Source organism: Protobothrops mucrosquamatus, unplaced genomic scaffold, assembly GCF_001527695.2.
Source record: "Protobothrops mucrosquamatus isolate PMUCROS unplaced genomic scaffold, P.Mucros_1.0 scaffold180, whole genome shotgun sequence".
Lineage (NCBI taxonomy): Eukaryota > Metazoa > Chordata > Lepidosauria > Squamata > Viperidae > Protobothrops > Protobothrops mucrosquamatus.
The window spans coordinates 118551-144657 of record NW_015386539.1 but is presented as its reverse complement, the minus strand read 5'-3'; the positions used below and the strand labels follow the sequence as shown (position 1 = coordinate 144657).

Sequence of the window (26107 nt, the reverse complement as noted above, 5' to 3'; positions counted from 1 at the left end):
TCATGCTAATTAGCAGCACGTTGCTCGGAAAAATAGCCCAATCTTCCTACAGCGCACCCCCGGTCCAGATGTTAGGAATGGAGGAGAGGCTGGCAAAAGTCTCTGCAGAGTTGCTGCGGTTGGTTCCCTCGGGAGAGAAATGCCCCCTACTTGCAAAATTCGATTATTATAATCTTACAGTTAGTATTTACAGTTTTGTTTTCTCGTCTGGATTATTTGGAAGAGTCGATAGTAGCTAACTTTTTTTTTTCCTTGCCCCAAATATCTCAAGGATGTGGAAGTGACCAAAAGGCAATTTGGGGGTATGTGTCTGAAGTGCATAGCTTTTCCTCCAAGACTGGGATGTTGGAATGGGGGGAGAGAGGTGGAACCAGGTTTTGGATGGCAATTTGGTGCATTTCGGGCTCAGAACCCGCTTTGCTTCGTGCTTGGCCAGGTGTGAAAAAGGATCGGGCATCAGGAATTTTTGCTTTCCTTCCCCAACCAAATAATCTCCTCCAAAGAAAGGACTCCAATTAAGGATTCCTACACAATAAAGAAAACCTCGTTTCTCTTTATGAGCCCTTTCCGCACTTCAGAGTGGCATCGAAAGACTGTTTTGGAGAAGGTATGAAATTTAATGATGCCCCCTTATTGATTGAGGGGTCCTTGGTGCTCTCTGAACTGGATTGTTTTCTTGCAGACGTTTCATGACCCAACTAAGGAGCATCATCAGTGCTATAGGGAGTTCAGAGAGCATTAAGCTCAGAGAGCATTGAGGACCCTTCATTTTAAGATGCATTAATTCACAGATTAAATCTGTGTTTTTTGTGGGCTTGGGTCCAGGTTAGGAAATAAGAAATTCTATGGAAGAAAAAGAAAGATGGTTTTTTGCTCTTTGATTGAGGCAGGACCCCATTAAAGATTTTCCACCAATCTCTCTCTCTCTTTCTCCGCTTTGATTGCAGGAAATGTCCATCTTCGTTGTCCTTTAAGCGGCCTCCAGTAAAGGTCTCTGGGCTTGCCTTCCTAACCGGATCAGAAGGCTGCCGGATTTCAAAATGCTCATAAAAGAGTATCGGATTCCTCTCCCCATGAGCGTTGACGAGTATCGGATTGCCCAGCTGTACATGATCCAGGTTGGTGCTTTCATCGTGGGCTCTTGTGATCAGTTGCTTTCCTAGAAACACAATAATAACAATAAATGTCAGGCGGAAAGAATCAGGACCACACGTTAACTCCAGTTAATCTGATTTATTACTCTTGCAATAAAAAATTACACATGTCTCTCTCTCTGTCTCTTTCTCTGTCTCTCTATCTCTATCTCTCCATCTTTCCATCATCTATATTTATTTCTATTTCTATCTCCATCTTTATCTCCATCTTTATTTCTGTCTCTATCATCTCTATATCTCTCTACTGTATCTATTCATCTATCCATCATCTTTATTTCTCTCTCTCTCTCTCTCTCTCTCTCATGCAATAAAGAATTGCACAAGAATTTAGTCAACTAATGATCAGCGCTAAATTGGTGCTAGATAAGAGTCAACAGAACTCAAGAGGCGTTGGACTCAGACTGCTTTTGGGACTGTAATGCCTCCAGGCTGATGCCTTGCTTGACTCCGCCCCTGTCCTTCTACAAAAATAATAGCAGAATCAGGGAAAAATAGAGATGGAAGGGACCCTTAAGACCATCTAATCCACCCCCTACATTATTCATGAAAAGTAAGGGGACCATCCTTGAGGGATGGCCAGCCCACTTCTTTTCAAAAGACATCAGAGATGGGGTTTGAACCATAGGATTTGAACTCGCTACACTTGGAGCATGGTGGCTTTTGAGTTCTGCAGAACCTCTCTGGACGTTGGCAGGAATTATCTACTAAACGTGTCAATGGAAAAATGGCCTTAAGACCATCTCAGTCAACCTTCTCTTCCCCATCTTAGCTGCGGCTTCTTAGCTGCTTGTTGGCTTCCCCTCTGTTCTTCACCCAAAGCCGGTTTGCTTTTGAAAAACGGCCTGTGATTATGTCCTCCTCAAATTTAAATTAGATGTTTAAATTAAAAACAGAAAGCAGGAGGAGGAGGAGGTGAAGCCCGCAAACGATGAAAAATTGAACAGCAGGCTCGCCAACCTGTATTATAAAGCAGAAGAAAAACTCGCTGTATTTTAACTATGCATTTAATTCAAGAACTGTCTTTTCAATGCTAGTCTTGTGTGAGAGAGGTTGGCCTGGCCCAATCGTGTTTTGTTCGGCGTTTAAAATTCTATTTTTAAAACTATTCCACTTCTCTCGGCTTTGCCCGTGTATTTCATTCACCCTCTCTGTTGCCGTGGGTGATTTCAGCCTTTGATCAAGGAAATGAAGTTTTGCTCGCTGCAGATAGGATGGATTGCCATCCAGGGGCATTTTTCTCACTCGCATCTCTGCCCGTGACCCGGCAAGCTCTCCCTGTTGCGTGGAACCCTAAAGGCCACCTGGAACGAGTTTAGGGCAGGATTTTATTCATTTTATTTCATTTATTAAATATATATGCTGCCCACCTCTCTATCCAATGACAGCTTTTCTTGGACTAAGGTGGAATGAATTATCTGGCTATCACTTGCTTCCTTGCATGCTCTTTTTCTCCTCCAGAATGCCTCTGTGGGGCCTGCCTCTCCCTTCCCCACATCAGTCCCCTCTGTGAGATTTTTTCTCTCTTCATCTTGGCAACCTGCCGTATAGATAATTGGCCAGTCAGGAGAGTGGGGCTAACAGTTTCCATCAATTAGTATTAATTTCACATTACAGCCGTGGATTTAATGTACTCTGGGATAAATGCAGATCAACAGATCCGGCCTCGCATTGGTTTTTCCTGATTAGATTTTAGGGACCACCGTTCAGCACCACCCTTTCCCATCAGATGTCCTTCTCATGCGGGAGGAGAATGTGTCGTGAGAGCTTTGCAGGTTGTTCTTTGCAGGTCACCAAGGAAATTGTGCGTTATCACATGCTACACATTAGCATTTCAATTCCCAGAATTCCCCAGTTCCTTTCTCAAAGTTGGCCCTTTAAGACAGGTGGACTTCAATTCCCAGAGTTTCTTAGCCCAGCCGTGCTGGGAGTTGAAGTCCTTGAATGCTGCTGGGCCAGGGAAATCTGGGAGTTGAAGTCCACACATCTTCAAGTTGTTAGCTTTGAGACACACCGTTGTACATTGTTCCTAAGTTCTCCATCCAATTGCCCATTTGAGCAAAAGATGAAAAGCAGCAGAAGATGCTTGTTTTCTTTCTAGAGGGAAAGCAAATCGGATCGCCCCCTTTTCCGACCGACACATTTTATTAAAAGCCAGACGCTTTTATGTGCTACACTCAACTATAAAGGGAACTCCAGATGTCAGAGAGGCAGGAACTCTGTGGAGGAAATGCCAAGCAGCCGGGAGGATCATGTCTTCATCCCAATTGGCTCTGCCTCGTCTTTCACACCCTTTAGAAAAGTCCACGCTGAACTGTATCTGCCAGCAACATCGTCCGAAGGTGTTGCACGATGTGCTGACGGGTTGCGCTTGCAAACGGCTTGTCAGCTTCTGTAGTTCAGATTCCTTGGAGAGAAATCACGAGGGGCCTTTGTAGCTGGAGAAAGAAATGTCCCCCGGGGGGGTCTCCTAAAGGTCCCCTGAAACGTTGAGACTCTGGAAAGAGTGCAGGAGAAGAGCAACAAAGATGATTAGGGCGCTGGAGGCTAAAACATATAAGGAACGGTTGCAGGATTTGGGTATGTCTAGTCCAGTGAAAAGGAGGACCAGGGGCGACATGATAGCAGGATTCCAATATCTGAGGGGCTGCCACAAAGAAAAGAGAGTCAACCTCTTTTCCAAAGCACCTGCATTTGCAGGACAAGAAGCAAAGGATGGGAACTAATCAAGGAGAGAGGCAACCTAGAATTAAGGAGAAATTTCCTGACAGTTAAAACAATTAATCAGCGAAGCCTCCAGAAGTTGTGGGTGCTCCATCATTGGAGGCTCCATCATATTATAGGATCTCCTGCATAAGCATGGGGTTGGGCTAGAAGACCTCCAAGGTCCCTTTCAACTCCGTTATTCTGTACGTTCTTCAAAGCGGCAAGTCAATCTGAGCCAAGATTTGTCATCTTCCCCAGATGAGGCTAAGCTCCGGTTAATTCTTGGGAGGCCCAACACATCAGACCTGTCTCCAGTGGAAGGGAAGAAGGAGGAAACAGGTCCAAGATCTGGGCTCTTGACCCATTTAAGAATATTTGAAAAGTTTATTTATCCCCAGAGAAGAAAAAGCAAAAAATCTCTTGAAATGGTCTCAGCTCCCCGGGGCTTTGCCTGTCTCTCACCTTTGAAAAAAAAAAAAAAGGGAAAGATTGCTTCTTTTGGGAGCGACAATCCTTTGAAAAGCTCATTCCCCTTGCTAGGCTGAACGGGGGTGTTTTCTTCAATCCGATCCAAAGCCATTGATCTTTTTGGTGAGCTCAGCCATCTGGAGAAGACGCATTTTTCTTCTCCCGTTTTGCGAAGCAGCGGGAGCTATATAATTGAAGCAATTCATCTTTTTTTGCAAAGATTCGGCTGTGTGACAGAGATCCTGGAGAATCTTCCTCCCTATTTGTTTTTGTTTTTTAAAAGTTCTTTCTTTTTATGATTACAAAAACAGATTTGATCGTGAGCGTCCTCCAGACAAGCCTAGGCATGATAGAAAGCCCTGTTTCTGAGCGCTGTAGAGCTCTTAATTTCAAGCGGGACCTAAGGGCGAACTACACATTACAGACGTGTGTCAAGAGAACCCCGATGCCTTTAAAAATTACAATGTTAGAAGAGGACAATGATGATGATGGTGATGGTGAGGATGATGATTTAATGCAGACTGCCTTGCGTTGCCCAGAATCACCTCAAACCACAGGAGGAGCACCATATAAATGTAATAAACAAATGCCACTTAAACAAAGTGCTAAATCCTTTTGAGGTGCTTCCTGTCTTCCTCCATCGTGACCACCAACTTGAAGCCATCAGAACACTTTCCAGCTTCCCGGAAATCCGATCTGAGCTTCTCCGAAACTAGGACATCAATTAATGCCTCTTGAAAGCCTGCTGTTTATCTGTGTTTTTGGAGAAATACAGCCAAGCCTGTCCAGATGGCTGCCCATAATAAGAGCTGGGGGGGGGGAAATATATCTTGTCCTTGTAAGGTTGTCCAGATGACTCGTATGGATCTCAAGGCCATCTGCTCTGAGCTTCCCCCAAGGTGGAGCTCTTAACGAGTCTGCTTGTCTTTCTCTCCCTCTGCAAGCAACTCTGTCCCACCACCTCCTCAAACCTGTTGGTGGGTCGTCCACTGCAGCTGATTTCCATTGGCCACGGTTGACCCAGACCATCTGCCGCTCTTCTGAGAAGGACAATCATACCTGCCAAAGGTTAGAAGCATCACATAACAACTGCGCTTCTCAGAAGCTTTCCATGACACTCGGGAGAGAGGGACCAAAACAGTTTCTTCGGCCAACCTGACCATCACTGGTGGCCAATTGTGGAGCACAAAATAGTTTCCAGGTTGAAATTTAGATGCTTTGGCTGCTGAGTTATGTCTGTGTTATCCTGTTCCCTCTTACCTCTTTTAGATTCTGTTTGACTTAAAAAATGATTAATTGTTCATATTCTACCCTTCCTATGCTGGTCTAGGACTGTGATAAAGGCTTGATTGAAGGTCCACCAATTTTGTTACTGACAATTGTCTAGAAAGCCTCTCTGTGCAAAGTTTGCTATCTTCACCCCCTGGTGATGGACTTTCCTGGGAGTATTGCCTCCTGGTTATGTTTTTGCCATTAATATAACACACCCTTAGTACAGCCTTCCTCTTCTCCGATGTCCACTGGATACATCAGGCTTCGATTCCTATCTTCGCCAGAGCAGCCTCTTAAGCTGGAGACGTGGGACATGTTTCCATTTAAATTATGCTAATTATTTCTAAATGTCCACCGAAACCTTTAAATGTAGCTACGGTTCTTTCTGTTTTGTGAGCACGAGTCATCGCTTTATCCAAGGGAATGCGTAAACAACAAAGCCAGGCACAATAAATCCATGTTCCTTTTTTAAAAAAGCAATGGAATTTTATCAAGAACAGTCTGTGGGTTGGAGGGCTGCTTTTGTTCTCTCCAAATTGGGCCCTGCCCTACTTTGTCCCGCCTCTCCACTTCAGATCCACCACAGGATCAAAGCTGAGCCTCTGAGGCAGGCCCAGATTTTGTCCACGGCCACCGGTGACATCATTTTGATCTGCTGTCAACGCGAACGCCTTGTGCGATACGCAGCGTCTGAGCTACATCCATCAGACCGGTGATGCAGTCTCATCACTATGGATACAGATACTGGAGCTTAAGACACTGGCGGGCTCACTACCTCGGTTCGGTCAGAGTCAATAAAACAAGAGCTGTCTGAGGCGCAAAGAAAGGCAGTTGAAGAGGGAAGTTGAAAGAGACGTGGGAAATCCCATTTTAGTAAGCCTTTTGATTCCTTCCTGAAGGGGGCTGGCTTTCAACATTGATCTGATTTTGCACATCTACAATGGAAAAAGATTAAAAGGAAGGGGAGGATGGGTTAGCCTTGCAGCCCACCTCTTGAATCAGCTTAGGGTGGAATCAGATATTTTCTGTCAGGCGTGAAGAATCAGGACCACACATCAAGTTCCAGTTAGAAGATTTATTGCTATAAACAAGAATTTAGTCAACTAACAGCACTAAATTGGTGCTGTTAGCACTAAGAGTCAAGGGCACCATCAATGCTGACACCAGCCAGAGCATAGACAAACTCAAAGAAAGAGTGCAAGATCGGAAGACATCGAGAGAGCTGAATGGATAACATCATCATCATAAGTCAACAGAATTCAAGAGGGGTTGAACTTAGACCGTTTCTGGCAACATAATGACTCCAGACTGATTCCTCTCTTGACTCCGCCTTCAGGCTCTGCCTGTCCTTCTCCTACATCTTCTATTTTGAATTTTTGGGATTGGCTGGTCTGCTCCACTCTTAGAACTCAGGGGAAAGGATGGTAGACACCCATACACAATGTCCCTCAAAAAGCAAAATTTATGACCAGGTCTTACAAAATATGCATGTAAGGGTTGGAACCTATTCAACGTCATACTACCCTTCTCCTCCAAAGAGCCAGAGGTTTGCGTGGTTCAAATGGCTGCGTTTTAATTTCTCCCCAGCCTCGTGATTTACATCCGAGAGAGCAAAAATTATTTGTCAGAAGAAGAGTACGTGAGCTCCCTTTGGGAATCATCACACATACACCAAAATGTGATGCTGGGGTGGAAGCTGTCACTTTTTCTCAAAATGACAGCCCTCTTTGGATGGTTCTAATTCACGTCCCACAAAATAGGCAGGCTTCAAAGATTCCTGGTCTTAGACCAAGACACCAGGCCAAAAAAAGTCAAACTGGTGCGTTGGACGCCCTGCCTGTTAAGCATCCTCCTGATCTGAAGAAGATCATCTGTCTTGCAAACTGTAATCTATTGATTGATTGATTCAGGTCATTCACGGCACACAAATGACTGCAGCATTGTGTTTACCTAGAGATCGTGGACTGTAAAGCATCTTCAGCGGCGGGTAATTCTGTCAAAAACCATTAGTAGAGGGTGTTGCCTTTAGGCATTTGCTTAATTACCGCTCTCCGCTAAAAGAGCTCGCATCCCTAGCTAGGTGTGTCTGACACATTTCCTTTTCTTTGTACTTTGTGAGATGCTAGACTTCACAAATCCTGCCTCTGTGACAAGCACACCCTGGCCCTGGTGTTTCTCCTGACTGGTCGCTGCTGTGTTTTGCTGCAAGCGGCATTTTGGACCTCCGCGTCTTGGAACCGGAGACATGAGCGAGCCAGTTTTTCAAGCTGGAAACAAAATCTGGTTTTAACCATGCAATCTTAAGTTTGTTTTCTCGTTCGTTTCCAGTCTTCTCTGGAGTAATGATGGGATCCGGCCCCCATCAGCTTGTGATGGATAAGCCTCCACTGTGATTTGAGTGTAGACTGTTGCTTGTTTAGGCAAATGAGGAATTCACGCAGGTCATTCCTCGACTTACCACAGTTCATTTAGTTATAACGGCACTGAAAAAAATGGCTTAGGACCATTTTTGACACTTAAACTGTTGCAGCGTCCCTGTGGTCACGTGATCAAAATTCACAACTGGTTCATATCGATGACGGTTGCAGCGTCCCAGGGTAATGTGGGGGGGTGCAGATTTTGCAGGAGTGGAAAAAAGCCCTCGGGGGGGGGCAAGGAGAGGATGGTCCCACCCGGGGGATTCCAATTTTGCATTTTCACTTGGCACGCCTCCTCCAAAACCTTGTCCTCTGTAGCGTGTGCAAATTGATCAATCACATGGTGTGATTTCTCATTCGCTGTCAACTTGCTCACTGATACTGCAATTACAGTGACAGTAGAAGGATGGCACATAAATGCAGAATGCATTCTAACCACATAGATGGTTAGAAAGGAGAGCTTGATAGAAAAAGAGATATTTAACAATAAGGCAATGTTTGTAGTGTGCAGATAGGTAGAATTGGCTTTGTGGTTTTTAACTTGTCTTGGGCTGTGTGTATTATTTGCTTCCCTGGCTAGGGTTTGTGCTTTGTGATGAGGTCTTGTGGTTTTCATGGAGAGGATCCCCACAGCTTCCTTGCATTAAATGTTTCGGTGGACGCGGAGGGCAAGCTTAATTGTAGGCTTCAAAAGATGGTGACTTCTGATCTTGGCTTCACAGCCAGGAGCTCACATCAGTTTTTGCCTGTGTGGTTTTTCACTTGTGAGAATAACAGCTGGAGCCTGACTGAAGGGTCCTAGCAGAGGTGGCACCTCCGATGTTTCAGAATTACACTTGTGAGGAACGCTGGAAATTGTGGTTCTGCAACACACTTGAAGGTCTTGGAGGTGTCCAACCTTGTCCACTTTAAGACCTGTGGACTTCTAATCCCAGAATTCCCCAGCCAGCTATGCTGTCTAAGAAGAGACTAGACAGCCACTTGTCTGAAATGGTATAAGGCTTCCTGTTTGAGCAAGGGGCTGGGCTGGACTAGAAGGCCTCAAAGTCCCTTCCAACTCTATTATTGTGTATTCATCCTGGAAGCCAACATGTCCCATTGGAATGTCCCTCCTGCGGTCTTCCCAAAGGTCACTCCAGTTTCTCTCTTTGACTTGTGAACCAGCTGTTCTTTGCATCCTGTTATTTCTGGCTGTCCCCAGCAGATGACCTATTGCTTGTTTGACATCTATTGGGGTGGCTCTTACAACAACGGCAGGACCATGTGCTGAATCCTGCCTAACTTGATTTCTCTCTGCCCAGAGATGGATTTCCATAAAAGCTTTTTAAGTGACTGCAATTCTTTCCACCATCAGTTCTTCGCTTCTCTAGGTTTTTTTTGTTGTGAGTCATTTAATGTTGTTGCTTTAGCCAAGTCCCCGTTTGCCCTGGAAATCTAACATTAGAGAAAGGGGAGTGTCTAGATTGTGAAATGCTAGAGGCCACCAGAGTGGAGTAGCTTAAGTTTCTCCCTTTCTTAAGAAAAGCAGAAAACTTTGAGTTGTGGGTCTTGAAGCCCCTGAGTAGAGATGTCCAACCTTGGCAATTTTAAGACCTGTGGACTTCAACTCCCATGTTGGCTGGGGAATTCTGGGAGTTGAAGTCCACAAGTCTTAAAGTTGCCAAGGTTAGATACCCCTACTCTAGATTCTACATTGCTAATGCCAGCTCCTTATCTGACCACAAGAGCTTAGACTTCTGGAGATGAGAAGAATTTGAACTTCAGAAGGTCATCTGTTTGAAAGGTGGCTTATCCATCACTATCATGTTGCTCTCCTTCCAAACCTAGCTTCTAGAAAGCATTGGTGTGACTTGGATGATCTTTTATCCCAATTTTGCATTTGGCACATCCACTCAGTGCACTTTTCCGTGGCATCCTTTGATGCTTTTATTGTTCTACAGAATTTTAAGTGGCCCTCAAGTCAATGTTGTAAGGTTAATGTCCCTTTCGTACCCATGCTTTTTCCCTCTCGTCATTATTAATCATTCTTTTTTTGTTAAACGTAGCTGTCTGTTGTTTGCCTGCCAAAATAAAAGGTCATTACCGAAGTCTTTTTTTACAGTCAATTCATAACTCAGATCTCAGCTTGTCTTTAATTCCCAAAGTAGCAGCCTCTTTAAAAATCACTTACAAAACACAAATGAAAGGAAGGGAGGGAGCAGGGAAGTGAAAGAACAGGCTTCTGCTGTTATTATTATTATTTTAATTACTTGATAAGGGGTACTTCTCGTGCTACCCATCCTGATAATGCATGGACAAGGAATAGAAAAGTATTCCTAATTTCCCAGGTGACATTTTGGGGCCCCGAGAGACAGGTTTATTTGGAGGTCCCCTTTTCAGCCATTCTTAGCTTAATAATATTGATATTTATCTGCCCATCTATTCCTCTAATTTCAGAAAAAGAGCCGGGAAGAGACTTGTGGTGAAGGCAGCGGCGTGGAGATTTTGGAAAACCGACCGTATACCGATGGCCTAGGTGGCGATGGGCAGTACACTCATAAAGTATATCATATTGGTATGCATATTCCCAGCTGGTTTCGATCGATACTCCCCAAGGCTGCCCTCCGAGTGGAAGAGGAATCCTGGAATGCATATCCTTATACGAGGACGAGGTACCACCCAGCGATTTTTCCCTTGCATCTTTGCCCCCTTGGTTTGTTGGTTTGTTTTTGCAAAGAGCCTCTGAAGTGGCAGACCAGGATTTGGGAACATGAAAGCGAGCGTTAAGGGTGACCCATATCTCTGCTCGCATGTGGCGGGAACGGCACTGGACCTCACCACAAATCATAGCAGATTTTCTTCCCCCTTTGATTAGAAAGAAATTGGCTATCTACAACATCCAAGATAGCATTTATATGTGGAGAAAAATGTCATTTTAGTTTCTCCAAATCTGCCACGTTGGCAAAAAAAAAAAAGCTTTGTGAAAGCTGAAGTGCTAATGAAATTCTGTGTTACTCTGTGACTCCTGGAGGCCTTTTAATTTATTTTGCTGGCTTTTTCCTTAGGAAAACAGCTGCCTTTATTACACACCGTTTTGAGGTGAAGAGGTTTTTAATCTTTGAGCTTTGAGACTGCTCTTTTTCTCCTCCTCCTCCTTCTTCTTCTTCAGGTACACCTGTCCATTTGTGGAGAAATTCTCCATCGATATTGAAACCTATTATATATCTGACTCAGGAGAGCAAGCCAACGTGTTCAACCTTTCCCCTGCAGAGAAGAGGCAGACTGTTCTGGGTGGGTGTGAGCTTTCCCCCAAATTTTAATTTCTATCTTACGGTTGCTAGCGTGGACGGACAGGTGAGTCCCGTTCCTAGGTTTCAGTTGTGATTGGCCTTCCTCAGACCTCGGCAAAATGGGGATAATTCTTGTGAGTAATTGCATAAAATTGTGACGGGACTCAAATTGCTCCCTGCTGTTTCCCATTTGACCTGAGAGATAGATAAAACATACGAAGAACACTTGCAGGGATTGGGTATGTCTAGCTTCATGAAAAGAAGGGCTAGGGGTGACATGATAGCAGAGGTCCAATATCTGAGGGGCTGCCATAAAGAAGGGGGGGGGGGTCAACCTATTCTCCAAAGCGCCTGAAGGCAGGACTAGAATCAACGGATGGAAATTAATCAAGGAGAGAAGCAACCTGGAACTAAGGAGAAACTTCCTGACAGTTAGAACAATTAACCAGTGGAATGATTTGCCTCCAATACTGAAGGTTTTTAAGAAGAGATTGGACAACCATTTGTCTGGAATGGTATAGGGTCTCCTGCCTGAGTAGGGGGTTGGACTAGAAGACCTCCAAGGTCCCTTCCAATTTTGTTATTTGATAGGAGAAGAGATCTTTTCTAGTAGGAAAACCTCTAGTTTCGGCGAAAGTATGTATCGGCCTCTTGATGTCGTTGGAGCCATCTCCATTGGGTTTAACCTATTAGAATATGGTGTCCTTTTAAGAAAGAGGTGACAGTTAAGATGGCTTCTCCTGAAATGTAGAAGAAGAGAGGTGTTCTTGCTGGCTTCTCCAGGGGAAATTGAGGCCACCCAGCTTCTGCCAACTTGGAATAAACTGTTTAAACAACCAGCTCTTCTTGTGTAAATAGAAAGAGGTGGAGACGATGGTGCTGTTTCTACAGCTCTCCAAACGCAACAAGCCTTTAGGAAAAGGTTGTTGAGGGACAGTTTCCTGTGGCTTGCGTGTATTTATTCTGTGTATTTCCCTCTCCCTGTTTAGATCCTATCGATATTGTTAAGGATCCCGTCCCACCCCACGAATACAAATCAGAGGAGGACCCAAAGATATTTAAATCAGCCAAGACAGCCAGGGGCCCTCTGCCAGAAGACTGGATCAAAGAGCACAAGAATAAACCCGGGAAGTATCCCATCATGTGTGCCTATAAACTGTGCAAGGTGGAATTTCGTTACTGGGGGATGCAGTCGAAAATTGAGCGTTTCATCCATGATGTTGGTGAGTCTTTGATCTCAGGGTCTCCACCTTGAGTTCCGTTCATTTAGGGGGGGTCCTGGCTCAGCCTCCCCAGTGACAGGCATTTCAGGACAGCCTGGTTGAGCCTGGGCATCCTCCAGATGTGTTCCATTCCTAGAATTTGAGAGTTGTCATCTTGACACCCCTGACGTTTGGGAGAGGAAGTTCTCAAAGACCAGAGGACCAAAGATCCGGAAGAATGGTGGAAGAAAGCACAACACCTTGTTGTTCTTCTAACCACTATGGAACAGCTTAAGCCAACTTGGGTTAACCGTTCATATGCAAACAAGCATTTCAATTTCCAGAATTCTGCAGCTGTTGCCTAGAATTCTGGGAATTAGTCTACACATCTGGAAGGCTGGATCTGGAGTGGTATTGCCCAGTGGACTCTCCAGCAGAATCCGTATAAACTGACTCAAGATGTGGTCTGCAGACCCAGGATGAAAGACATCCTGAAATTGAACAAATCCAGAAAGATACATTCCTCAGAAAATGAGGTCCCCAAATAGAGCTCTATCTCAACTGTGAGACGCAGGTACACCCTTCCCAATAAGTTCTAGCTACCTTCACAACTTACAGAAACATCATGAACTCTCTCCAGGAATTTCAGGAAGGAAGGATTTATATCTGAACAGGGAAGAAAATATGGAAACAAGCAAATTATTGTCTTTAGTGGATCGGTAGATGGAAGGTTTTCATTATTTGAGAAGCTTTTGTAGCTTGTCTTAACATGAGTTCAAGACAGCTGGTTGATGAGGGCTGATTTTGGTTTTCCCCCCAGGTTTACGGAAAGTGATGGTAAGGGCTCACCGACAGGCTTGGTGTTGGCAGGACGAATGGTACGGACTCACCATAGAGGACATCCGGCAGCTGGAGAAGGAGGCCCAGCTGATGTTGGCTCAGAAGATGGCCCAGTTCAGCATCAACGAGCCTGATCTAGAACCACACCTTCCCCAAGACTCCTTGAATGAGCGCAGTGTGGAATCCAAGGCCATATCGCCATCCATCGAGGGGGTGGATGCCACAAGCAATACTGACGAATCTTTGCCAGGGCGAGTGCTAACTAAGCAGTGGTCAACGTCTTCCAAGTCCTCTTCGAAAAGGGGAGGTGAGTCGGGCCCCAAAGCTGGCAAAAAGAAAGCTATGGGACTCTAGGTTCCATGGTGGATTTTAGTGTAGTGTGAGGAGAGTCATCCTATGAACTGTATTTAATAGAACTTTCTTCTTCTTCTTCTTCTTCTTCTTCTTCTTCTTCTTCTTCTTCTTCTTCTTCTTCTTCTTCTTCTTCTTCTTCTTCTTCTTCTTCTTCTTCTTCTTCTTCTTCCTCCTCCTCCTCCTTCTCCTTCTCCTTCTCCTCCTCCTCCTCCTCCTCCTCCTCCCCCCCCTCTCTCTCTCACACACACACACAGAACTGCTCTCTCCCTTGAGACCAGATCCACCCAACTGCAGTAACACAGGACAACAGGTTGATCTAGGAACGCAGGTCCCAGTGGGCTTTTTCATCATCTTTTTGAGCTTGCTTGAGCAGACATCTGCCCACTGGCGTTTGCCTTTCCTGCTGCTCTGATGGGAAGGCAACTCTTCTGCCCACCTGCTTTTCACCTTGCTGGGTTTTCTACTGCCCAAGCGAGACCCCTGGAGTAAGCTTGGAGGGCCAGCCTGTCTGATTCCCTCTCCTATTTTTAGCAGCTTTTACACAAGAGCCTTTGACGTCAATCTAGAGTGATTTAATTGTCAGTCTGCTCCCTGATCCCCAAAGGATTTGGGGTGGAATCAGCAGGAAGGGTGCACGGAGCCAAGGCGGAAGACAGAATTAGTTCCGCGGCTCATCCCATAGCCTTTCCAGAGGACAATTAGTGAAATTGGAGTCCAGAGCAATTGCTGGCAAGGTCAGCTTGTCTTCTGGTCTGCTTCAGAGAGAATTTGTTGCAGCTCAAGGTTGAACTGTGGGGTCCTTGGTGCTCTCTGACTTTGGTGGTTTTCTTGCAGATCTTTCATTACCCAACTAGGTAACATCATCAGTGCACTGATAGTGTTACCTAGTTTGGTTGTGAAACATCTGCAAGAAAATCACCAAAGTCAGAGAGCACCAAGGACCCCACAGTTTCGTCCTCCTTCAGTTCCACTCTGCAACCCCCCTCCCTCCTTCTAGCACTGATGATGTTATCTAGTTGGGTAATGAAATGTCTTCAAGAAAGCCCGGCAAGCTCAGAGAGCACCAAGGACCCCACAGGTCTTCGGGCATAAATGAGGGGTTTGGGGTTCCCGTGCCATCCTCCATCAGCCTTGCTATTCACCAACACAATCCCAGCAGGAATCTCTATTTGTTTCCCTGGTCCTGCACTTCCTAGAAAAAAAGCAGATTTTTTTTCCCCCTCAGGGGGGGCCAAGGTGTAGTTTTGGTGAGGAATGTCAAGTACTTTAGGAATGCAGTTTTCATTTTCTTTCTGTGTGCTTTTCTGCATTAATGCGTATCTCACTGCCTGGCAAAGCACAGAGCTTCTCTGCTTAATGACAGGCGGAAGGTCTGGTTTGTAGAGGCAATTAGGGTTGATAAAAAAAAAACCTGAATTAATCACTCTCTGATCTCAACAACTGCTGAAATTGTAATCTTAGCTGACAACCCCAGCACTGCGCTTAGATCTCTCTCTCTCTCTCCCTCTCTCTCTCTCTCTCTCTCTCTCTCTCTCTCTCTCTCTCTCTCTCTCTCTCTCTCTCTCTCTCTCTCTCTCTCTCTCTCTCTCTCTCTCTCTCGTTTTGCCTGCTACAAAAGCTTGCTGTTTTTTTTCTTCTTCTTTTTTTTTTTGCAAACCTTCCTAACAGGGGAACGAAGCTCTTTACTGCAACCTCCCTGTGCTTTGGAAAGAAAAGAAAAAAAAAACATGTTCAATTAGACCACTTCCTTTGCTAAATTGCCGGCCTGTGCATCCAAAGTGATTTTTTTTCCATCCTTCCCTGGCTTATAAATAGCTTTACTCATTCAGAGCGAACAGCGGCCGGAGGTTCTCTGATTGTCAGGCTGTCTGGGCAGTGGGTAGTGAGCACCATAAACAAGGGTCAATGTCGGCAAGGGAAATTGGACGTAGCATCCTTGGATCTGCCGTGCCCTGAAAGCACGGCGGATGAGTTTCCACGGGGCTGCGCGGCTGGGCCAGTGCCAGCAAAGGCACCCACCCCTTGGTCTCCGTGAAGAACTGAGGGTATAAACCTCTCCTATTTCTCCTAGCAAGCCCCTCGCGCCATAACATCTCGGAGTGGAGAATGCAAAGCATTGCTCGGGACTCGGAGGAGAGCTCCGACGAGGAATTCTTCGATGCACACGGTAGGTGGGAAAACACACACACACACACACATGTACACACCCGCTTTCCAAAGGGGTTGCCTTAGATGGGGCGGGTGGCAACCTGAGACTTTGCGTTCTTACTTCCAATTCTCGCCATCCAGGCAGGCAGGCAGGCAGCAGCTGTTTCTGGAAGAGAAAAAGCTGGCATTGCTCGGCTGACACTTTTTGGTTTGATGGGTGGAGGGGGCCAAGGAGGTCCAAGATGCTCAGAGGGGCAATATATATATTGATATATATATTTAAAAAGGCAATGAGAGCCTTCCCCTTCAATTCAGGCCCAACTGACAGATGATAAAATATGATTAAAAATATAATGTTAAAGTATTTATGCCTTAATTGCTCTCTTCTTCTCTCCCTTCCACTTCCCCTTCGGCTTCCTTCCTTTCTCTTTCTTTTTTTCTTTCTTCTTCTCTTTCTCCTTCTCTTTCTCTTTCTCTTTCTCCTCCTCCTCCCCCTCCTCCTCAGAGGATCTGTCTGAGAACGAAGAGGTGTTCCCGAAAGAGATTACAAAATGGAGTTCAAACGATCTCATGGATAAGATTGAAACGGCAGAAACGGATGAAGTCTCAGGTAGTATATATATATGTGTGTGTGGAACAAATTGACGAAGAAGAAGAAGTTTCACTTCACATCCAAGAAGCTTCATGGGTTCACCAGAATGATGAAGCTTCTTGGAAGAGAAGTGAAATTTCTTCTTCTTTTTTTCTTCAAAGATAAAAACAGTCCAGTTGCCTTATGACAAAGCACTTTTGAGACATTCACCTGACTGTGTTGAGTGTGGCTCAAGCTGCAATGATCACAAACTTCCTCCAGATTAAACCCCGGCTTTTATCTCACTGGCAGGAGATAAACCCAGTTTACAGGCCCACCTTTTTTTCCTTCCAGACGATCCTGGCCTGGAATCGGCAGCGGGATATCATGTCGGATGCAGCGTGGAAAGACTAAGCATTATTGAGGTATAACATTTGAATCCATGTCCTGCTCTAATCGAAAAGCAAACCAACTTAATTCTCCTGCACCGTACTTCTGTGATCTGTCCATATGACCTGGGACTTGGGATGTGGGCTCCAGAACAGCTTGGCTTGTTCTCTGAGGATGTTCATCAAGAATGGACCCAGAATTACGGTCATTAAGTCATTACAGTCAAGGCGACACATAACCAGACCCTATTTTATGACCATGGGACCGCGGCAAATAGCCGTAAATGTGGCCACATGTCTGCATGGGGGAAGAAGTGGGGCAGCTGTCACATGGAAGAGGTCCTAAGTAGCTTTGGGGAGTCTGTCATAACTTCGAACGTTCTCGAGTGGTTGTAAGTCAAGGACTACCTGTCGTGTTCCGTCCCTACTATCCTCTCTATGCAAAACCCATGGAGTTTTCTGGGAATCCAGTTTTATGCAACACGTCTGGCTAATTATAAGGAGAATAAAACACGTAGCAGCAACAGTGTTCAATTAAGGTGCCAATGTGCCAAGGGGAACTTGGAAGTGATACAAAAAAATTGAGCAGGTTCCAGGAAAGAACGCAAATCTATTCTTGTCACCCTTCCAGCCGATCCTCCTTTGTGTTTACATGTCTTTCTTCATCTCGCCTGAAGCATCTGAAGCCTTGTATGGTGTCCAGGGGCCCATAGTGATGTCTGTGAGATTTTTGGGGTTCAGTTAGGGATCTGCCTAACCAGCAGGCCAGAAGATCTGAAGGCTTCCAAATGATTGGACCATACCCCAAACTTCCTGCTTCTCCAACAGATCCTTGAGAACCCATTTGATCTGAATCTGGTCTTCCTCGCTCTCTTCTTCCCAGGATGAAGTGACACCTCCACGGGTGCAGCCCAGCCAGATCCATGTCCTCCTTTTGGTTCTGCATGGAGGCAACATCCTTGATACAGGGAGTGGGGAGCAGAGCTCCAAGCAGGGGGACGTCAACACCATCGCCACCGCCTTTGAGACCGTCATCAGGGTCCATTACCCAGCTGCCCTTAGTCGGATAGCCATCAAACTGGTCCCTTGCCCAGCTATCTGCTCGGAAGCATTTTCTCTGGTTTCCAAGTGAGTAACCGCTTGGTTTTCCAGAAGGTGGGATGGGATTTAGGGAAGGGTAGGCTTGTCTTGGTGCCTAACCCAGTCTCTGGTTTGTTTTATTATCCAATGGATTTAGGCGCCAGCTGTGGACCTAACATCTGGTTTTAATTTTGATGGCTGCATGTGTAATAAATCACTTAAGATGGCTACATTGTAACTTTGAACAAATGGTTGTAAGTCAAGGACTACCTATATCCAGTAGGCTTTTCCGAGAAAGGAAAGATCTTTGACTCCTCCTCCTCCTCCTCTCTGTAGCCTCAGCCCATATAGTTACGACGAAGGCTGCCTTTGCAGTAGCCAGGATCACATCCCCCTCGCTGCGCTTCCTCTCCTGGCTACGTCCTCCCCGCAGTACCAAGAGGCGGTTGCCACAGTGATCCTGAGAGCCAATCAGGTGTACAGCGACTTCATCAAGTCCCAAGAAGGTGTATCGTTCAACGGGCAGGTGAGCAGGGGGATGGCCTCCATCATCAGAGATAAGCCCAGCCACCCTCTTTCCGGGCTGGCGAAAGTTTTATCAAAACAGATAGTTGATTTAAGGCTTGATTTAAGACCAAAAAAAAATTCAATATTGAATAACCGTTATTGAAAGGAGTCAATCTGCAGATTGAATCTGCCAGTATCTGGATTCCTGTTGAATAGGTCATTGGCCACATTGCGTTGACTCTCAGCTGAGGAACACCAGTTGGGTCAAATTGTGGCTGTAGCTTCTTTCCTTACCCCAGGAGTAGGCAAGATATAGACTTTCAATGTACACTTTGATCTCCTCTCCAAAGTCCTTGAAATCAACATGTTCACCCCTCTAACTCTACTGGTGGTAGCTAGTATCTTCACCGGTTAGGATGAAATGGGAGAAACAGGTGTGTCTATACATTCGTGACTTTAATTGTTCTAGTTTTGGACTCCTGTCACCACCAGCCTGAACTTCCCAAGGGAATGTTCTAGAAGCCACATACTTTTTTGGAGGAGAGGGAATATTAATGGATAAAGGAGAACCTCCAGGCTGCAGCAGCCTAGATTTTTATGAGCTGAAACCATGCCAATTGCTGTTCTGCCTCCAGCACCATCTGAAGGAACTCATTAGAAAGCAGGTTCCTTCTGCTTTCAAGCTTAGCCAACAGGCCTTCCACGTAACCATGGATGAAGGTGGCCTTCATCAACATCTGGCGTTAGACAACTGTGCTGGGTCCACTCTCCTTAATCTAACTTAGTGATCTTCAAGGTGGACCCTCTCAGTGAGCCCTCAGACATGGCTTTCTAGAGATACCCATAGCCCCTAGACTCAATGTTTCCCAACCTTGGGCATTTCCAGAAGTGTGGACTTCAACTCCCAGAAGTCTCATTCATGATCATGCTGGCGGTGGAATTCTGGGAGTTGAGGTCCGCACTGCTGGAAATGCCCAAAGGTTGGGAAACATTGAGTCTAGCCTTTCATTCTCTGCTTTTGGTTGGGAACTTGAGTTGGTGTCCCTCAAAAATAACCAGGTATGGGTTTTGTTTTCCTCAGGTGTGTCTGATAGGGGACTGCGTGGGAGGAATCCTGGCATTTGACGCCCTGTGTTATAGCAACCAGACCATGCTGGAGAGTCAAAACAGTAGCCGGCGTGGGAGCGTCATCAGCGTGCAGGTAAACAAGTCAAGCTCTCAAGCTGGTTCTGGACAGAAAGCAAAGGCAATCAAACCAGGTTGGTGCAGAATCCGGGACCCACAAAACCCCTGTTGGGGACCCCAGGGCCAACATGAATATGGCCACTAAACTGTGATGTTCAGTGCAACGGATGAAAAAGGATAGAACACACGGTGAGTAACAATATTAATGGATTTTTGTTTTTTATCTTGGGTTTAGCTTTGTCTCTGACTCTGCGTGTTTCTTTCTCTTGGCCCTGGTCCTTTGGGAATTACGCAGAGAAGGAATTACGGACACGTTATGCTCTCTGGAAACTGGGCAGGCTCTGAGGTAGACACAGAGCCTGAAATAACAATTCCGCAATTCCTTCTCGGTGTAATTCTCCCATTTCACCTCTGCAAGGCCAGCACTGAATTTCATAAACCTGCTTAGCTCATCTAATTATTTATTAAATTTATATGGCACCCATCTCACAGTCAAGCCACTCTAGGGGGCTTGCTACAAGATTAAAACAATCTTATAAAACAGGGCTCTCTCCAAACTTGGCGACGTTTAAGACTTATGGACTTCAACTCCCAGAATTCTATGGGAAGTCTATGCTGGCTGAGGGAATTGTGGAGCTGAAATCCACCAGTCTTAAAGTTGCCAAGTTTGGAGACCCCTGATCTAAAACACTGACAAATATGAAGATTGCAATTAACCAAGATTCGCTCGGGAAGGAACCCATCTCCACCCGACAGGATGGAGATGAACCCAGATACGACAGGATGATGTTTTGCATCCTTCCACGGGATGCAAATGCTTGGTGAGCACCAGTGATCTTTGCAGCCTCACTTTCTCCCCTCTGGGCTGGTGGTTAAAACCACAGCGGCCACAGAAAGAATCAGATTACTTGCTAAGTGCAAACCCGACAAGCGAGGGGTGAACCGGTCCAGCAGCCGACGGCGGTTGAGCTGGCAGTCGGGCTGTGCGTGGATCTCCTTTCCCCAACAGAGCTGGACACCCTTCTGCCCTTTCTCGAGACTCTGATGACCTGGCCTGTGTCGTTCAAATTCCAGGACGCGGATCTCCTGTCTCCCGGCATCCTGGTGAACAACAGCTACTGCTCGGAAGGCTGTGGGCTGGAAGCCAGCCGGCATCTCAGCCGGAGCACGGCAGATCTGCCGCGCAGCAACGAGGAAGACCCCCAGAAGCAGCAGCTGCTGCGGAAAAGGAGCGACTCCTCCACCTTCGAGCTGGACACCCTGAAGCAGCACCAGGCGTTCCTGTCCAGGTAGCAGAGGTGGAGAGGCGGATCTAGTTGGGCGCCATGTTTGTCTTGGACTTCCTAGAGAAGAGAATAATTGTAGCTTGGGGTTGAATCGTCGGCGTCCTGGGTGCTCTCTGAGCTGGGTGGTTTCCTTGCAGATGTTTCATGAGCCAACTAGGCAACATCATCAGTGCTAGAATGTCTGCAAGAGATCCACCCAGCTCAGAGAGCATCAAAGACCCCACAGTTTTCTGGGGGGGGTGCCAGGTCTCCCCTAATACCTATTATCTCCCAGCAAGATCAACCCTGTGATGAGGTAGGCCATGTTGAGATAGAGAGGAACCGGCTCAGATTGCTGAGCGAGCTCTGTGGGGACTTGAACTGAGGTTTCCTTGGGATTCTCCAGACTTGTTCAATGGACGCCTCCCCCTCCCCCCAGTGAAGCGTTGCTCTGCCCTCCCCCCCCTTGAAATGAGCTGCCCAGGAATTGATGTGCAGGTGGTCCCAAGCTGATAAGAATGCTTGCTGGCTCAGCCATGCTGCCATCAATTTTATTTAGCATGTTTCCCATCGGTAGGAAAATTCTCTCTGTTGTTCCGAAGATTTATCGGATTTGGGCGGCTTTTGTTTTACTCCCTGCACTAAATAATTTGGAGCACTGTTGTCTTCCTCCAACCTCGGAGGAAAAGGGAAATTATAACACCTTCGCTTCGACTCGCTGCTTGTGATTAACGGCTTCCCCAGCTCTGCAGATCACCCGGCAAAAAATGCTGGATGATTGTAGGGACCTTGGAGGTCTTCTAGTCTAACCCCCTGTTCGGGCGGGAAACCCAATAATTACGAGAACCTCATTTTAAGGTGGTGCTAAACTAATTTTTTGGGTTTATTTATGTTTTAGTTGATATAGTTTTTATCTTTCATGATTGTTAGCCGGGCAGAGTTACCTTGAGGTAAGGTGGGTGGCCTATACATTCTACAAATAAATAAATAATGTTGTGTGCGAGCTGCCGAGATTGCCTTCCTCTTTCACTTCCCTCTCTTATTTCTTCTCTCTTGTTTCTTTTCTTTTCTCTTTACCCCTTTTAACTACCCCTTCTTGCCCCAACACCTTCCTTGAGGAAGAAATAGGTAAGCTGCACTCACCGCTTTCTGTGTTGTAGAGAAATCTAGAACGTCGGGGGCATGGTGCTAGTCTGGAGGGCAGCCATCTGCCAAGAAATCTCTTGAATGTAATCCAAGAGAGCAGATTCTTTTAGCAATAACCCCCTTGATCGAGGGGGTCTGACTGATGGAAAGCCTTGCCCTCGTGGCATGGAATAGCCCAGAGAATAAAGGCATTCAAGAATGGCTGAAACCTTCTGCAGATGTTCTTCTCATGGACGAGAGAAACTAAATAGATATCTGAATGTGTTTTTTTCTCTCCAAAATATCATGGGTTGAAAATTAAACCTGGCTTAAGGGGTTGTATTCAGAAATATTTCAGCCAATGCCTACATTTCTTCCCTTCCTGTGGCATTCTGTCAAGAAGTACCAAGTCAGATATCAATATCAGTGAAAGACAACAAAGAATACAAATAAAAGAGAATGGTCAAAAAGCAATGAGAGGGAGCAGAGCTTTGCTTAATCCCTTCTTCTAATTTAAATTTTGCAATCAAAATAATTCCACGTGGGGTGGACCCTACAGCATAATCATGCCACAAAATTGATGGTTATTTCATTCTGCTGCTGCTTTAAGCAGCTAGTCCTCAACTTGAGACTGGGATGGAGCCTGTCCAGTATATGGCTACCAGTCTTAATGGTTGTAACTCTTGACCGTTGTGAGTCAAGTGTCTGTGGAGATTCTCCATCATCCAGGTCATGGTTGTCCCAAAGAGGCTTTTTCCACAAGGCAATTGGACTTCCTTGGTTTTTTCCCCTTGAAAACATTTTGCTTCTCATCCTGAAAAAGCACTTTTGGGACAATTGTTGAGTCAAGGATTCTCTGTACAGGCCACCCCTGCAAATGTCCTCTGTCCAAGGTTCTGATGAGTACTTTTCTGGTATTCCTACAGCAAAATTGCATGTTTCGTCAACTGGAGCATGAAGTATAAATGTGTTTATTACATAAATGTGTTTTACTGATTGTCCCTCTTTTGGTGTGTCTGTATCGCTGCTGATGTTCTATCTTTTGCCCTCTCTAGTTTACATTCTAGTGCTCTGAAGAACTTTCCGGGATCACGGCGATCCAGTAGCTCCACTCAGTTGGACGGTGGTGGGAATCTTGGGAAGCTTGAATTTGAGATCTCAGACTTCTTCCTCTTTGGGTGTCCGCTGGGGCTGGTCCTTGCCTTACGAAAAACCATCATACCAACTCTTGACAGTAGGTTCCCTGGTGGGGAAGGGGGCCTCCTGAAGCTAGGTCTTCCTTTTCACAGGTTTTGCGAGCAAAGATGCAAACTTGGAGTGCTGGAATTAATCCCGAGACCAACGCGAGCATTTCTTAAGAGTTTTTCCAATGTATGACAAAATTCAGAGTTGCACAGATTGCATTAACTTTGACTATCTGGAAGAGCTTTAGAGCCAATGAAGAGGGTTGTTCATGAGATAGCAGAGCTGTGGATTATGGTTTCAGTATCCGTCCCCTTTGCCAATTCTTTCTCTTCTCTCTATGGCTTAGTCTTCCAGTTGAGACCAGCCTGCCAGCAAGTCTACAACCTCTTCCACCCAGCTGATCCTTCTGCCTCTCGCTTGGAGCCTCTTCTAGAGAAGAAGTTCCATATTTTACCTCCCTTCAACATACCACGTTACCAGCGGTTCCCTCTTGGGGATGGCAATTCAGCTCTTCTGGGTAAGTTCAGTCTCCCCATTTCTATCTTATAAGCAAACAGGTGATGGGGTGGGCGGCACGTGCTTTAAATTCCTGAAGTGTCTCTTGCCAGCGAGAAGAAGTTGAGACACGGTCAAGATGTTCCTCAGGAATCTGAGGTCCACATATTGTCTTCTAGGCTGGGGAAGCATTGATTTGCAAATCCAGATTTCCTTAAGTCCTTAAGTGAAGCTGGAGAGTTGGAGAAAATCAAATCCAGCTGAGGTGGCCAAGTTAAAACTCTTTGGATGACGAGATACACAAGTCCTAGACCCTTTGTTTCTGAGGAACACAAGCAATGGCAATTTCCTAGGGTTTTAATCCTTGCTGTAGAGTCGCCCTTGTCTTCAGCTGCCATAGATCCTTTTTCATGTGAAGGACACACTATTCTGAGTCAGCCATCAGGAATTAATTGCTGTCAAGCTTATGTCCCATGTGGAAACTCTGTGGGATTAGCTTTTGAAATGATCTCCAGCACAGTGGTGATCAAATATTGAGTCTTGGGCTAACAAGCAAATACAGCTGTCTGTTTAATGAACAGCGATGGTAGAATGTTAGCTTTCTCCCTACGGGTGTGTAGGAGCCCCTGGAGGTAGACTTCAAAATCGTTGCTCTTAGCTACAATCCACCAAGTCTTCTGCTCCAGACTTCTTTAAGGTCCAACCTGATAATTAGAACCAACCTCTGAAGGATGGGTGGGAGCTCAGCTGAAATGGTCATATCTTGGACATCAGAAAAAACAGATCAAGTTGGATTTATGGGTGGGAACTCAACCAAAATATTCATACCTTGGACTTCAGAAAATAAAATGCACCAACAATAAAAGAAAGCGTTCTGCATAGCCACGAATTCTGGTTTTTATGCCACTGGGCCCACGTCACCGTGAACTGCCCCCACTTCTGCTTTTGGGTCCAGGACAATGTGATTGGGAGAAGATCTGTGTTTTGGACTATGGATCACCACTGAACAGGTATAAAAGGTGGGTTGACTTCAAGTGGAGAACAAACAAGGTGGACAAAGAATCCATCAAGACTCTCCCTGTTCCTAAAAAGATAACTCCATTGTCCTCTCGTCTAGATGTGGACCTCACCCCCACAGCAATTAAGGTCCAGCATCTTCTCTCAGCTATAGCCACCACCCTTTTATACCTGCTCAGACCTCACTAGGGTCTACCACCAAAGCTTTGTTTCCAGCATCCAAACTCTTGTAGAAGACGGTGTTGATGTTGGTTGTAAGTGTCCTGTTCCAGTGCTTGTGGCCACATGTCTCTTGTCTTCTTGTTTTTTTATTTTTCTTGGTGCCCCTTTTTGTTTCCTTCCTCGTCTGCTTCTAGTGGAAACAGTCCAGAACAATCCTGCCCTCCTCGTTGAAAGCAACCTTCTGGTTGCTCTTCAGAACCAGGACAACTTCATGGAAACCAGTATCCCCGTCCCCACCTTGAACTGGCAAGACGTTTCCAATAAAAATTCTGGATTTGCTGAGTGTGTGTGATCTGAACCTTCCCCCATTTGGTCTGGTGTGGTGTTTTTGGAGTGGCGACTAATGCTTGTGCATCCCATCTTGAAAGCTTTTCCATCTTCTTAGAAGACAGACCCAGGGAGAACGTTCCAGCTGTGCTGGAGAAATCAGGAGAGATGAACGAAAGAGGAAACTCTTTGCATTGCTGGAGAGACAGACCCCCCAAATCAATATCCATCTTTGACGATTTTCCTCTAAAGATGAATGATCTCCATTCGTTTCAACCATTTTCTCAAGCGGGGCCCCTCCAGATATGCTGAGCTAGGGTCACCCGTAAGGGACCAGAACAGTTGTGATGTTGACTGAGGATGATGGGTGACAAGACATCTGGAAAGTGCCAGGCTTCAGGGAAAAGCTGCAGCCACGTCTGCTTAGAAGTCACCTTTGTGTAGTATTTCAGTGGGATGTAACTCACGTTGGTGGGTACGGAATTATGGAAGTTCTAGCAACAGAGTGCCACCTTCTCTAGAGCTCAAGTTGAATCGTCAAGTTGAGTTCTTGGCTTATTTCAGGGCCCAGGAAAGGCCATGCTTGCATTTATCTTTGCAGGGGCTGCCTCCAAACCTACTTAATTTTTGGCAAAGGCTGGACTTAAGAATTTTTCTTGCTCCTTTTGGGAAAGCTTTCACAACCCCCCCACCTTCTCCCCATCCTTCTTGTGGCTTCTCTTCCCTGTCCCAACAGCTCTCCTGCATGGCGTATCTGTCAGCTTGTGGGTGTCTTGTTTGAGTTTTAGGATTTGGGTTGCCTTGCTTTCCCATGCCCCCCTCCCATTCAGATTTGGAATCAACTCATGAAGCCCCTCTAGAGCAGGGTTTCTCAACCTTGGCAACTGGAAGATAGGTGAACTTCAACTCCCGGAATTCCGCAGCCTGCATGGCAACCTTAAGATGTACGGACGCATCTCCCAGAATTCCCTA

The 26107-nt window shown here is 45.8% G+C and overlaps 1 protein-coding gene across 1 annotated transcript in view; it reads left to right on the top strand.

Moving 5' to 3' along the window:
• The first annotated feature begins 1040 nt into the window (after positions 1-1040).
• The window catches only part of PITPNM2 (phosphatidylinositol transfer protein membrane associated 2), a 32421-nt gene continuing 7354 nt past the window's right edge, over positions 1041-26107 (top strand). The window contains exons 1-16 of the mRNA XM_029283668.1: positions 1041-1118; positions 10451-10665; positions 11163-11284; positions 12273-12506; positions 13306-13632; positions 15751-15846; positions 16333-16437; positions 16753-16823; positions 17671-17915; positions 18204-18393; positions 19456-19575; positions 20634-20848; positions 21947-21952; positions 23005-23183; positions 23481-23651; positions 25003-25152. Of these exons, the coding sequence (XP_029139501.1) occupies positions 1041-1118; positions 10451-10665; positions 11163-11284; positions 12273-12506; positions 13306-13632; positions 15751-15846; positions 16333-16437; positions 16753-16823; positions 17671-17915; positions 18204-18393; positions 19456-19575; positions 20634-20848; positions 21947-21952; positions 23005-23183; positions 23481-23651; positions 25003-25152 (2524 nt within the window). The remainder of the gene's footprint in view (positions 1119-10450; positions 10666-11162; positions 11285-12272; positions 12507-13305; positions 13633-15750; positions 15847-16332; positions 16438-16752; positions 16824-17670; positions 17916-18203; positions 18394-19455; positions 19576-20633; positions 20849-21946; positions 21953-23004; positions 23184-23480; positions 23652-25002; positions 25153-26107) is intronic.